The 15,714-nt window shown below is 37.3% G+C and overlaps 1 protein-coding gene across 1 annotated transcript in view; it reads left to right on the forward strand.

Moving 5' to 3' along the window:
• ek1 (eph-like kinase 1) overlaps positions 1 to 15,714 on the forward strand; it is a 68,175-nt gene that overhangs the window by 34,082 nt on the left and 18,379 nt on the right. The window contains exons 6-8 of the mRNA XM_077244993.1: positions 1,034 to 1,146; positions 3,862 to 4,024; positions 5,943 to 6,054. Coding sequence (XP_077101108.1) covers positions 1,034 to 1,146; positions 3,862 to 4,024; positions 5,943 to 6,054 — 388 coding nt within the window. The remainder of the gene's footprint in view (positions 1 to 1,033; positions 1,147 to 3,861; positions 4,025 to 5,942; positions 6,055 to 15,714) is intronic.

The following is a 15,714-nucleotide window of genomic DNA, read 5'->3' on the forward strand; positions in this document are numbered from 1 at the left end:
AATGTGAAATTTGCACTGTTTACTCTACCATTCAAAAGTTTGGAGTCAGTACGTTTTTTAATGAATACTTTTATTCAGCAACGATGCATTAAATTGGTCAACAATAAAGACATTTATAATGTTACCAAAAAAATCTATTTTAAATAAATGCTGTTCTTTTTAACTTTGTATTCATCAAATAACCCTGAAAATGTTTCATAAAGAATATTAAGCAGCACAACTCTTTGCCACATTGATAATAATAAGAAATATTTCTTGATCACCTTCTAGATTTTCATACCATGTATGAGTGCTATGTTTTTTAAAAGACTATTTAAGATCTGTGCCACCTCTTTCATTCAAATTAATATAAATCAGTTCATTTCTTTCAGATTGATGTGTTTACATGATGGTCAGATCATATTATCTATTATATACAAATGTTTTTTTGGTCCTGTTTTTAACTCGCCCGCGACATATTCTCCTGTGATACTTTGAGACACCTTTCTTTTCACTTACTCTGAACTGAAGCGCGTCTGTTCTTTATCTGTGAACCAAACACATGCTGAGATATGAGCGTAGCTGTTTGTTTATCAGCTTAATAGTGTTTGTGTGTGTACGCCAGTTAGCGGTGTCACTGTGTCAGCGTTGCGTGGCAGATCAGAATAGTGTACGCAGAGTTAAGACTCACACAGCTCATTAAAGATCGAAACGTCAGCTCCTTCATTCATCACTGGCTGCCGGGGCCCGAAACGGGAGGCCCTCGTTTGTACTCCCGATCTGACACCATCATTAGCACCTCTGTCTCTCTCCGCTCAGGGCGGCTCTGGAACGCTGCTGTTGTGTGAATAGACGGGCTGAGGTGCTCTGGCTGCGTGCCAGCCATGTAGTACGGGTGAAAATGACTCACTACACAAGCAGAATAATTTATCACTCCCGAAAAAGACAAGAAGCGCTCCGCCAGCCCTCTCATACTCTTTAATTAGAAGTGTAGTTAATCCTCCTCTTTTACATGAAATCAATCTCAATTCATCTCTCTCTCTTTCTTTTTCAGTGAGCGTCATCTTAAAGGAAAGGAAGGGCACTGACAGTGTAACGCTGGCATGGCAGGGTCCAGAGCCTGCCGACGGGGCCGTGGTGGAATATGAAGTCACCTATTATGAAAAGGTTAGAGGCTTTGGTCTTTCTTCAACACACTCAAATCTCCATGACCTTTTGACCCTATGTGAGTTCTCCTTACAGTGATTGGACATATGGCTGCTCACTTTTATCGTACCCTGGGGAGAAGCTGTAATGTTAACACAGACATGCTTCATTCGGTCCCAATTAACATTCATAGATGTCCCGCCTGCCAAAAACCTTCAAGGTTGTCACATTTTAGAGTTGACGACATTATTGTCCTTAACAAATCACCCAGGCTTTGTTCAGACAGGCAGCCAAAATCCGTTTTTTATTTTCTTTACAGCATCCAATTCAAATCTGATTATATTTTGTAGTCTATGCAGCAAAGAAGCAGATGAAATCTCATTTATTTACAAATCCATGTGATCACGTTTGAAAGCGAATTAAAACATCCATATGTGGGTTGAAATCCTTTTAAAGTCTCATTCTGAATGGTGAAATCTGATTTCAATTTATTTTTGTCATTTGATTTGTGAGTATTATGTAATTTCATAAAGTGTATAATATCGTATGTGGCTTTTTTTTCTCCTCTGGCAGCTAATAATTTAATGGTCTATAACAAATAAACAAATAATTTATATATTTAAATATAAGCAGACATTAGATCATAAGCAAATATATATCTAAGAATATATACTGTATATAGATCATTTTTATATATAATAATCTATTTATATAAATTAAATATTTTTAATAGGTCATTACTTTAAATATGCAGATGATACAGCCATTCTTGCTCTGCTTAATAAGGACGATGACTCTTTTTTTGGACTATCAACGTTCTATAGCACATTTTAATACATGGTGTGAGGATAACTTTCTGCACCTCAGTATTTCAAAGACTAAGGAACTGGTCTTTAGCTCCCCCAAAACACAGATCCATGCTTCTAGCATTACCATTAACGGAGAGATAGTTGAAAGGTTGGAGTATTTCAAATATCTCGGCATTACTTTTGATCAACCAACTCTAGGGGTTTACAAGTGCTGTCAACAAAGACTGACAGCTATTCGTAAACTTAGACACTTGTCTGTTCAGCCTCTTCTTCTTTTGTATCGCAGTATTATTGAGCCATTTATGGTGCCATTTGATTTTTCTTTCATATGCTAACAGTTACTGTACTAACAAGATCAAATTCTTAAATATACCTTATTTAGCAAGTAAAATTATTGGTATCCCTACCCCTAATTTATTGGATAGTGTCTCTACATTCACGTTACGAAATGCACAAAAATCTTAAGCGATCCAGGCCACCCACTCTATAAATATTTTATCCCCCTGCCTTCTGGCCGTAGGTTACCGATGTGTAGAAAGGCCAAGGGCAGGTATAGTAAGAGTTTTATTCCTATATCTATATGAGCTCTAAATACAGAGGAAATCGGCCATTGATACGTCACCTATGCTTTCTTTGTTTTTTGTTTTTTTATAATGTCAGTGATTATTTTTGATTGTATTATTTGATGATAATTTAACATTTTATGCGTGTTAGTGTTATGTACGCATCTATGATGGAAACAAATTTCCTCTCGAGGACAAATAAAATCTATCTATATTTAATTTAAATATAAATTTTTATTAAAACACTATTTTATATTATTGTGTATAATTAAATTCAGAAATCAATCTAAAATCATGAATCAATTATTTTGAATGCCAAAAGGTACATTTAGGAACCACAATATTATAATGTACCATATCAAAATTACATATTCATTTTGAGATTTGCTAAAGATTACATTTTTTACTCTTTTTAAATATAGCAGAAATGAGCATACACAAAATATCTCTATTATCGGCCAATAGCTGGTATGTTACAGATTGTCGTGTATCTCCCGTGTGAACTACAGTAACATTTCTATACACAGGGTAAGTGATTTGGCACAGTTAGTTGTTTAGATCCCTCGGTGACACCCTCCTGTACCGTATTTGGCCGTGTGGCATGAAGACAGGGTGATGGGTAATTATTATGATTTATTCAGGTGATTATGGGCTATGCGGCTTTTAGATGGAGCACACAGATGGACAGGCTTGCCTGCCGCTGTGTCCGCGATCCGTTTGATGCCGCCTGTTTGGCCCATCTTAGATTTAATAGCACCACAGGAAATATGGCAGTCCCTCTCTCGCAGGGTGTGGCGTTCCTGTCTGGAACGTTAGATTTCCCTAAGCGAGACGCCATGTGCCACTTTAGTGAAAGGCTTACATGAAGGAAGATGAATGGATATCGATAAGCTGTGAAATATTAACATGAGCACACTGCATGGAATTCTCCTTAGGATTGGACAATGAGAATTGGACAATGAGGCGTCAGTAGGATTGATATCATTTGTCTGGATAAGTTCCAGTTACTGGAAACCGAAAAGCTGTTAGGCCTTTAAAAAAAACGCAGAAATCTGCAGTTTCTTTTCGGTTCAATCCGTCTATGTGAAAAGCATTGTGTTAGCTGTTGGCAGGAGGTGCTTGAATGAGCACTAAATTCCATCTGAGCTAATCGCTAATTGGCAATTGACTGATTTGAATCCAATCTGCATGCTTTGTTCTCTTGTTTTTCGTTTGTTTCTGTGAATGTGAGTCGACAAAGTTCACGCAGCCTCCTTGGGTTTGCAGGACAGTAAGGGATTCAGGTATCAGTGTGATGGATCGAGACATCCGTCTTCATAGAATGCTGCGTTGTTCATTTATCATTCCATTCTTTCCCACTATAGAACCAGCAGGATCAGAACTACACTGTCCTGAAGACCAAATCCAACAGCATGACGGTGGACGGACTCAAGCCGGGAACCACATACATCTTCCGGGTTCGAGCCCGTACGGATGGTGGCTATGGGAACTACAGGGGAGAGATTGAGTTGGAGACAAGCCATGAAGGTGAGGAAAACATTTCATAAACCAACCAGAAATGTTTAACTTTTTTAAGATCTCTTTTATCCAAAAGTGATTTGAATCCCTTTGGAAGATGCTGGTCATTAGCCACAATATTCTCCTCTAGTCTCATAGAACTAACTGTAAAATCTGACCCTAAAATTCTCATTATGAAATGGACATTTCTGATCCTGTATGCTGATTGGTCGATACCATCCATGCCAAATTGAACAATATAATTTTATTCAACAAAGCGGTTGTTCTCCATATCACTGTATAGCTGAAATTATTTACATGTCGCAGAAAATATCCAGTAGCGAAAGGATATTGCTGAAATGGTTAATTCACTCAAAAATTATTTACCCTCATGTCGTTCTAAACAACAACAAATTAATATATTTCTGTCCCTTCATTCAGCTATGCAACTGACACTTTGATGCTTCAAAAAGTTCATAATTCGTATGGATTAGTTTTATGATTTCTTTTGTGGCTTATTGCTTTATTAAGTCCCATTCACAATGTCCTTGATTTTAGATCCCTCTATTCTGTTTCTGACTGTGCAAGTGCCATCAAATCCTTTATTTCTCATTCAAAGCAGAATATTTTCAATTTTTCAAGGACATTCTGGAAAAGGACTTTGCTTTGGCCAAACCGTTACCTGTGTCACACTCGTGTATCTCTCCATCACATGCCGCTGATTGAATTTCTGATCCGCCGCACGCGTAGAAAGAGGCTGTGAAATATTCATACATGTGAACACGTTCAATTAGTCCCCTGAGGTTCGACGAGGCTCCTCACGTGCTGCAGTTTGCTCTCTCGATGCGGTGTTTGAAGTCTGAGCATGTAGATTTTCTGTCAGTGTTCCTCTGAAGTGTGAGCAGCTTTAGCTCAAAGTAGGCAGATGCCCCGCTGTGTTTGTCTCATAGTTTGTGTACCATATGGTACCCGCCACCATTCAGTGCACATAATTAGAGGGTGACGCTTTCTTAAATCTTTTTATTTTAACATTTTCTGCTGAAATTGAGCTTATTTAACATCAGTTCCTTTTGTTTCTCCACTAAAATATGTTTCAATATATTCTTCTTTGTGATAACACACGTTAACTCTTTTCCCACCAGCCAAAAAAGAAAAAAAGAAAAGTTGCCAACCACCACCAGCATTTTTGATCATTTTCACAAAAAAATCATAAGCCTCTAAAAAAAAGTTTTATTCTAGCTTAATGCATTCTTTTTTATCAACACTGTGGGTAAGTTTAATAAAAAAATCAAAATTTTAAACAATTTTTTTCTTTTTTTCAAAGAATAATTTTGCATAAGCAATGCTTTTATCTTTTGTTTCTGCTCTTTTTTTGCCTTTGTTTTGACCCAGGGATTGTCTACTTTTTCAGAAGATGCGTTATAGCGCCCCCCTAACGGATAACAGTGAAAACAGCGAAAGCCGGAAAATTCCGTCAATGGCGGGAAAAATGTTAATGATGTCAGAATAGTTGAAAATTTTTATGAAATTTGCCATGGTGTCAATAAAGAAGCTTTAACCATTTCTAAATGTGTTCACCATGTACTACAATTGGACACAGACTGGTAGATGGAAATATGATTTATTAATTCATTTTAAAACTGCATGGCATATCTGTTCTATTTGTACTATATTTGCAATAGTTCTAAAAAAAAAAGTAAAGCAAAAAATTAATTAAAAGAATTTAAAAAATTGTGTAAATTGTTAAAAGAAATGGTGACCACCAGCACCTAAAATATACACTTTCCTTTATATATTTATATTCATTTTAACCTAAAATCTTGTTAAACACAGATACATTGATTGAACAACTGTGAAAATAACTATAGATATTATGCCAGAACTGTGCTAAATTGAACAACTGAAGATAATATCTGCTTTAATGTGGGCTTCTCTCTCTTCCTCTTAGATATGCTGGCAGTTGGAGATCCCAACCAGCAAACCATACTGGCCATCTCGGTGGCTGCTGGAGGTGCAGTGCTTCTGGTCTTGCTGGTGGCCTGTTTTGTTGTGAGCGGACGGTAAGAGCAATTTACTATTTTTCTACAATCGTTCTCATCTTATAGATTTAGACTGCACCATATTCTTTATAAATATCCAGAATCTTCTGTATGACGAAAAAGCAGTTAATTGGTGACTTCTACATTGGTAGACTTGCATAAATCAGTGCTTATCTGGGTTCTTTAACTGTCAACAAATCCATACGAAGGATGAAGAAACCATATTTCATTTAATCAGAGAGGAACTGTAAATATAGAAAGACAGAATCGAACAAATGAGATGTTGTTGTGTGTCTGTCTCTGTGTGTATGCCTTTGTATCTGTGCATGTGTGCATTTACACAAAATCAAAAGGACACAAAATTGTTTAGCCCTCTGATTGCGTAGTGTGATCTGTAGAGATGAAAGCAAACACTTGAGAGAACAATTGAAGAGACAGACATGAGGGAGAAAAGCAAGAGTAGAAGCGCTGCACGGCTGAGAGTGAGGGAGCTAATGAAATGGAAATGAAAGGAATGGGTGGATCAGAGGAGACGAGGAACAGAAAGCAGAAAATAAACCGCTCTTTATGACTTGAAATGGTCAGAATGAGTCATGAGCTGATCTTTGTGTAGATGTTTGCCCTTTTGGTTTTCCTGTAGGTTGTTTCCATACAACAGCAAAACGAAAATGCTATTATATTAATTATATATAATATAAATATTTATAATTATTTAAGAAGATTATAATTAGTTTTTTTTATAATTTTTTTTAATTTTTAATTTTTATGGTAACACTTTACTTAAAACCTTTATGTATAATGCATTATAAAGGTATTCATAATGTACGTTGTTGTAATGCATTATATCTTTTCATAAAGAATTGTAACCAAAGTTAAAATCTTATAATATTTGTATCCTTGAGTAATATTTGTGAGTCCTTGTTACATCTGACATTGGTTGTTTGTCATGTGTTTTAATGCATTATATTTCCTAAAGGTGTGTTCATTAAGTATTATATGTATTATGACTGATCTTACTATTATTCATGAGACCATAAAATGCATTGCAAGGTGCATTACATGGGATAATTAATGCATTTAGGATACGTTTATAATGCATGATATATGTAAAGGCTTTAAGTAAAGTGTTACAATTTGTATTGTTTATATATACACTTTTATTTTATATATAGGAATATTAGTCATTTAAAAATCAAAAAGAGGAATATTGTTTACCAACATAAATTAGTTTTCCTGTCTGTTTGTAAAACATGTAATGATACACTGTACCAAATTTATTTTGTACTACCAATACTACAGGAAGACTTGCATCATTTCAGCTTTTTATTATTATTATTATTATTATTATTATTATTATTGACCGGTACTCACATTCCTATTTCAAAGGCTGATTTAGTAGGGATTATTTGATGGATGATATATGATCCAGTATGTTGTAACACAGAATGAGATTTCCGTCTGCTTTGCAATTTGTAACCCATAATGCACTGTGACAGAACGGTCCCGTAGGATGTGTTATGTCGGCCAAGTTTATGCCTGCAAGCCAAAACCTTGGTGCTGCCACCTCTTATTCATGATTTCCAAAACCCCATCTCAATGCATGTGTGACTGCTTGTGGGAAGACCCTCATGGAAGCAATAAAAACAGTTTTGATGCTGATCTTGAATGACGTGCTTCTAGTGTGGTGTGGTGGCCAATGAATCGTAATTGTGAGTGAAGCTAAACTCTAATTGCATTCAGTCCCTTGGCATTGGATTATACTGTTCTATATATATTGGACTTAACAAGGTATTCGTTTCACAGTGTCATCGGTTCTTTTAACTGCTTTCAGAACCTCAGCTGAGCTTTGAGAGAGGGAGGCCTTTCTATTATTGACAGATCTTACTATTATACATTGATTTCTGATTCTTTTGCTGAGCTGAAAACAAAACATATTTGCCTCTAGTGGGAATCGTAAGCAAGATGTTATGGTTTCAAATGCCTAGATTTAGCAGAATCACAATTTACATTTGTGATTTCCAGGCTTAGAAATGTGGAAATTATTGAAGAAAAGTGAAAGAAATTTCTATTCAGCATGTCTAGTTCTAGTCAAGCCTTTTTTTAAACATTCTCTAGAATTTGTTATTTGTTCATGCAGCTTTTTTAACTTTTTGTGTTAATGATTTAAAATGAATCATCTGTATCTTGTAATTATAAAAAAAACTTAAACTCGTAGAAATGCTTTTTTTTAGAAGCTATGGGAACTCTGGCCCTTGTGTTTGCACACAAAAGTTTAGGTTGGTCAGAGAAATATGAAGAGTTCAGGCATGTTTAGTGTGTTCAACTTTGTTTTTGCACCGAATTTGGCTGGCAGTGATTTGAAGTTGGACGGTGTTCTAGTTCTTGAAGGAAAAAACAGCTCTGATTGGCTGGTGATGATGCTGGCAGATGGTCTTCCTTTGTCTTTCATTCCCCCTCTATTTTCTGCTTCTACAATTAAAAATGGTGGACACACTTTAAAGACTTTAAAGATCCTCATGATTGTGTCTGTGGAACATTTCAGCACAATGACAGATGCCGTATATCTAGCAGGTGCCTACTAGCCAAATGCGTGCACATTTGCAAGCCTGGGGAGCATTGAATGCCAGCCATGAGAATAAGCTGAAAACTTCAGGCTTCTGATATTAAAGCAGTTCCCTTGACTTCCTGTTGGACTGCCACCAAGCAATTCGCTAATGCTTATGTTGCATGAAATTATTGCAGCTTAATGATGAAATCAAAAGCCACACACCTGTTTTCTGCTGGAATTATGAATTCATTGGTTATTATTGGCTTTATTTCATTTAAAGTGGTTATGTGTTTTCTCTTTGTCTCTCTTACTCAAATCACATTAAGATTAGGCAGATTTGTAGTGTGCTAAATCATGCAATTGCTTATTATTTATTACATAACATTAAGCAAATTATATATTTCATAACAAAATAAATACACACCACACCATTTAACACCTGCTATTTGGTGGTTGAATATTCTATGGGACTCTTATAAAATGTAGTGGCAGAGTAAATTATTCAATTCTATCAAATTACATCCACAAAATAATCCAATTCAGGCTGAAAACATCATTACAAGTAAAAAAATGGCGCACAGGTGGGCCGTTTCACTGAGCTGGATTTGGCTAGTTTTGAAAGGGTCTCAAACCATCAATGAGAAAAAATATTTTGGTGTATGAAATCCTTTTGCATCCATTAAAGCAGCTGAAAACAGAAAAACACTCAGAAAGAGGTTTCACACTGAGAGGTTTCAGGGCCACATTTCTCTCTGTGTAGTGAAACCCACAGTGTGGTGTAATTGTGAATGAAATTTACTTCCCGTGAATGTCATCAATGTACCAACGTGAGTGAATGTACTGTAGGCTGTTTGAGTAGTGTAGATCGTGCTTTCAAAGCACAGCCGAGGGCTTAATGGGTCTTGTTCGGTTGATTTAGTGCAGACATTACCTGTACCTCGCCCTTGGGTTTGATACCGTACCGTGACTGTTTAGTCAGTCCATTTGCATGTGGGTTAAGAGAAATATAGCAACACATCCAAGTACAAACACAAAATGGAATTACTGTGCCATTCCGAAATGGTTGCATGAGCGTGTTAGAGCTTTTTTTTTTTCTCAAACAGTTCCATCTGGCTATTCCAATGCCTTTCCGAGCAGAAATCGCTGTCCCTGTAGCCCCTGAGCACATCGTGACTCGCTCACTCTCAGCATGCAGCTTCACTTAGTATTTCATTTCCATTCGTTTGATGGTAGGCCAGCTGTAGATGTGCCTGGACGCATTAGCGGAACATTCCGGAATATAGAGGTGGATGATATGTTGGATGCATGTGCAATGGATGGAGATGAGACCAGGATGTACCATCAATCAGCTCGATTTTCTTCTGGATTTCAATTAGCGTAATGAACCCTTATCAACTGATGGAGTCAGTGTTTTTAAAACGCTTGTCGGAGGAGCTAAGAATTTATGACTGTCCATTTCCTCCAAACACACAATCATTTCCTCTTTTTATCATTAGCTTGATTGTAAATCTTTTTTTTTTTTTCTCAGGTAGGATAAAGGTTTACAGAGATGTCTCTATGGACCACATTGTCATTTTTTGTGACATTATTTTAAACATTAGTTTACAACATTTGTAAACAAATTCCGTTCGTAATCATTCTTGTTGCTGTATAAGTTAATAATAAACTCATGATTCCTCTTTAGATCACTTTATATGCTGGACCTCTTTACCAGTATCACCCAGTCTCATTTTGCCAATATGCCTCTGATGAAGTGGGACAAAGGAAAATATTAAAGATTATTTTAAATTGCTTTCTTTATTTTCTGATACACATTGCATCATAAATTATCACATTTAGCATTTAACATTTAATGTAACATTTAACAGTGAACAATTACTTTTTTATTACCTTAAGATTTACGTCAGGATTATAATTTTTTTCATGACAATTTTCCTCAAGTAGTTTGAATGGAGACCGCCATGCCCCTCCATGTTAAATCGCCAGCTTTATCACTTCTGTTTGCAGCATATTTAGGAGGAATTCCAGTAGTATATCCACTTGGTTTGTCATTAGTTCTAAATTCTATAGTATTTTTTTATAGGTTAAATAATAAGATTATACAATGTCTTTCATCCCCTATCGGGATGGTTTTATTTATTAATAGCAGATTTAATTAAACTGTTTATTTGTAGTGTCACATTTGTATTAGTCTGTTCAGTTTGTATTCATCATATGTGTCAACGTGTCCTTGTGCTTCTCTGAAAAGGCTTGGGAAAATTTGTACTTCTGGAGAGAAATCATTGATATTCTATGATTTTGACGGCAAACGTCAGGGCTCACGTATGCTTTAACTTTGTCTATAGTGTTTCTAGATAAAATGCATGCTTCAGTGAACCATGCCAAATTAGAACTTTCCTTTGGGAGAACAGGCACATGGCAACATGCAAGGACATCAGTTGAATTTTGTTCTGTTTTGCATGCCACCCTGCTGGGATATATTGACCATGCCAGTGGATTGGCATGTCCTTGTGGCAGTTGAAAGCTGGAGCTTGCCTGCCTTCCACTGCATGCTGAACAGACCTCTCGACCCAGCTGGAAGCTGCTTTACCTCATTAGCTCAATTAACTGGAGTATCATTATGTAATGAACTAGTTTGAGGGTCAGAGTAGAGTGTTACCACATTAAAACAACCTTGTTTTATGCTTGTACACTGTAAATTCCGATTAGTTAACCTTACTCAAGCATTCTAGTTTTTTGTTCTGTTTTAAGTCAAGCATCACTCTTTGAATGTTTTTCATGGCTTTAGGGTAATCCAAATGTTTGGCAATCCAAATATAGCATATGACAGCCCAAACAAAAGGTAAATTGCTTGAGGTAGGTTCCGAAGATTGTCCATTACAATTCTTCCTTCAACAACGATGGCAGGAGATACTGGGTCAAGTTAGAGAAGATTTGGTGAGAGAATACATCTTCATCTATGACAGTCAGCATCCCAACAGATACTTGTGCCCAGACCTCATCAACATCAGATGCCTGTATAAAATCAAACTAGAACAATATTACAACAGGGAAATGTGGATAGACATGGTCAGTTGTCACAGTGTTATCATGCCCATGAAGGGTTAGTTCACCCCAAAATGAAATTTGTCATTAATTGCTCTCCCTCATGACTTTTGTTCATCTTCAGTACACAAATTAAGATATTTTTTTAATCGACAGAAAACAAAATATTCTAAAATATATTTATTAAGTAGTATAACCTTATCTTTATAGTGAAATGTTATGCTGTTTTTTCTTTTTATTTCCTTATATTCTCAAGGAGGTAGATTTGAGGTATCATTCATTTATGTAGCATAAACGCGAGTTGCATGCCAACGTTTAATACATAAAGGGGTCATCGGATGCCCATTTTCCACAAGTTGGTCTGATTTTTTTAGCGTGTTCATGTAAAGCTTGTTCCCTACTTTGTTTAAAATTCCTCAATGGTTGTGTAAAACAACACAATTTTTACCTCCTCAAAAACAGCTTTGTTCACAGTGACCTGTTTTGGTGCATGTCTCTTTAAATTATAGTGAGCAACTGTTCACCTCAGCCCTCTCTTCCATGGGGGTGTCGAATGGCTGAGGGCTGAAATATGCTAATACGGGACAGTCCGTGAATGGTCGTGGGCAGAGCATGAGCAATATGACATCATAATTGAGAGTGTTTAGACTTTTTGATGATTAAAAAAAAAGAGTGAACAGATTTTCATTGTATAGTGGTTGTGTCCACACTGCAAAGACACATTTATATGTAAACACCATATAAAAATGAATTCTGCATCCGATAACCCCTTTAGGGTTTGAATTACTATGAGCAATAATATTGTTTTGACAAGCACCAAATTTGTCTATTTCCTCTTTCTCTCCATTACATCTTTCTCTTAATGCTTATGACAGACTATCTGAGTCAGGTCTCACTGCTAGTTCCCTCAAGCAGGCCAGATAGTTTAAGAATACCTCTAATTTTGCACCATTCTCCACATGGTCTCAATGTCCCCTCTCTTTAAGGCACAGAGAAGGATGGAGCCCTGTCAGCATATACAAAGCTGCACCGCTGCACTGTCACCTGCAGATACAAGCTTCACACTGTGAGAGCGGGAGAAAGACAAAAAAGAGGAAAAGAAAGGAAAAAGAAACTGGGTCATAGACAAAAGGGCTTCCAGCGGTGTAGGGCTGCGAAACGTCTTTATCACCGCACAAAAGGGATTTGAGGAATGCTTCAGACTTGAAAAATGCGTTAATTGCAGAGTCCTAGACACCAGTCTGTCACTTTTCCCCCTTTTTATACACCGTTATAACAGAATATGTAAATAGTGCATATTACATTTAAATGAGCGACAAGAAGGTTGAAGGGTGGGATCACACTTTAGAAGCTCCTGGATGTCCCGCTGCGGCACTGGAAGTGTTTCATCAGCATGCGCTGCAGCAGGTGCAAGGGGGAGGCATCTGTCTGCGGGACCTCGAGGGATGGCGGGGCAGGTTAGAGAGCAAGTAGGGTCGGTTTCGGGAGAGTCGATTTACTCCCTGATTACCACATGCTTCGGTCGGGCGGCCCACCTCCGCGAACCCCTCCAGCCCTGCAAACATGTTTCGTTTAATAGACTGTGTTTTGCACATGGGACGGATAAAGATCGAAGGGGTTGAGGGGGTTGTACCTGTGTACAGATGCACACTAGGCCCCGAGCATTTATTTTGGGGGGTGTGTATGTGTGACTGATGAACAGGTGGGGTCTCTCTTGAGACCCCCATTCTCATTAAAAGCAGCAGAGAGGAAACAACACACATGTACCTCTGAACCCCCCACCAGACGGGGATGTACAACAGCTGAAAGGGAAAGATTTACCCCCTGCAGCTCCACAGGGAGATGCAACATTCCGGATTAGAGGAGGCATGAATGAACCCAGCGGTCTTCTCATTATGTAATAGACCCCCAGGTCTGCTTTTGCCCCAAACCTGGCCTCAGGCCCCGATGCTTTGACCGCTCTTGGGCAGCTGAGCACGCTCTGTCTCTTGGAAGAGGGGACTCCTGTATTGATTAGAATTGTTAACTCAGGATAAAATCAATTCCAGAACCAAAATACTGATCGCATGATCGTTTCCCAACAGCTGCTACGGGAGTATTACTAGCTTAGCGGTTTGATTGCAGAGTTATGATGATTTGTCATTGGGGTCTGATTGCAGTGGAACATTTTTGAGTGTGAGTTTGAATTGAACTGGCCACATCCCATAGGAAGTTAATCTGTAATGATAGGAAGAGAAATCTATCTGTCTGTCTGTCTGTCATGTTATAGTTCTATCATTCGGTTTATCAATCATTCTATCTGTCTTTCTATCATTCTATGGTTCGATCTATTTATTGTTCTATCTATCTGTCTGTCTGTCTGTTTACCTGTTTATCATTCTGTTTATCAATCATTCTATCTGTCTATCTATCATTCTAAGATTCCATCCTTCCGTCCATCCATCCATCCGTCCGTCCGTCCGATTTATTTGTTGGTCTGTCTAGCTTTTGAGTCTATTTCTTTAAATCAAAAATTAAATTATCATTCTGCTTTCTGTTTGGTGGTTTAATGCAAATTCAGCTATTGAATTGGAATTTAGAAAGCATCCTCAATTCAGTTCTGAATGGTGTTCAACCCTGAATGATAGGCTTTATAAAGGGGCAATCACACAGATTTTCTTCTGGTTATGTACACAAACATCAGACGAGCACTGTGTCATACCTCTTTGATTATTGTGTTGTTTAAAAAGCTGTGTCATGTTAAACTGTGTCTAACTTTTAAAACATTAACTTTTAAAAATGCACCTCAAGACCCCTGCAATCTGTTCAGTTCTGTTGCACTCTAGTTGGTTTTGGATGCAAGAAAGAATCCTCTGTGTATTCACTTAAAGGCTTTCAACTCTAGCTGGATTATAGTGTTGATGTGATAATTCATGCTGGCATCTTAGCTTTCTTTTTCTGCAGTTAGAAGAAATGCCTTGCATTTTTTTATCAGCTATAGTACAATAGAGACTCCAGCATATATGTGACCCTGGACCACAAAACCAGTCTTATGGGTCATTTTCTTTAAATTGAGATTTATACATCACATGAAAGCTGAATAGATAAGCTTTCCATTGATCTATGGTTTGTTAGGATATGACAATATTTGGCCGAGATACAACCTTTTGAAAATCTGGAATCTGATGGGGCAAAAAATCTAAATATTGAGAAAATCGCCTTTAAAGTTCTCCAAATTAAGTCCTTAGCTACGCATTACTAATGAAAGGAAATAAATGATATTTACACCATTGTGAGTTCCCCACCACTAAATTCAAGTGTGTGTGTGTGCGTGCGTGCATGTGCATGTCTGTTAGTGTGTATGAATATGCGTACATGCCCGTATGTGTTTGTCTGTGTGTGTGTGTGGTTACAAAACTGTTCCACACATTGATCATATTCGTCGTCTTTCAGGTCATCCTCCTTTGCCAAGCCAGTCTCTGGACATTCTGTATAATCTTCTCAATCATTTGCGAAAAAATAATTTACTATGTTCGTTAAATTATTGCTGTAATTAAAGTTTAAATTGAGCAAACGCGCTATCTCAGAATCCATGTCTTGCACCGTTACCATTGCGGATTGTGTACACTGTGCACGCGAAGAAGTCACCAGGCAATGAGAGGCGCTGTAGCAGACCGTTGCTAAGAAGAAAATAGTTTTTTTTTACACAAGAAGGGTTTGTTTTAACGCTCTCTATTGGCATACTGGTCTAATGACTTTGTGGAGAGTTATGAACCCGAAAGGGGGAAATCTAAGCTTGACATAGATACCAAACTTGAGTGGGTAATTCCCAAAGAGCGGGCAGCAGCGAGCGAAGTTTGTATGCGTGTTTTCTGACCTTTTTTTTGCACGATTTTGCTGCATCCATTCACAAAAATATTTTTTATATATATTTACGGTAGGAAATTTACAAAATATCTTAATGGAACATGATCTTTTGAATATACAAATGATTTTGGCATAAAAGAAAAATCGATAATTTTGACCCATACAATGTATTGTTGGCTATTGCTAAAAATATACCTGTGCGACTTACGTGTGGTTTTGTGGTCCAGGGTCACATATTTCTA

Source organism: Siphateles boraxobius, unplaced genomic scaffold (assembly GCF_051911475.1).
Source record: "Siphateles boraxobius isolate OS27281-9 unplaced genomic scaffold, OSU_SipBor_1 26, whole genome shotgun sequence".
NCBI classification, from domain to species: Eukaryota; Metazoa; Chordata; class Actinopteri; order Cypriniformes; family Leuciscidae; genus Siphateles; species Siphateles boraxobius.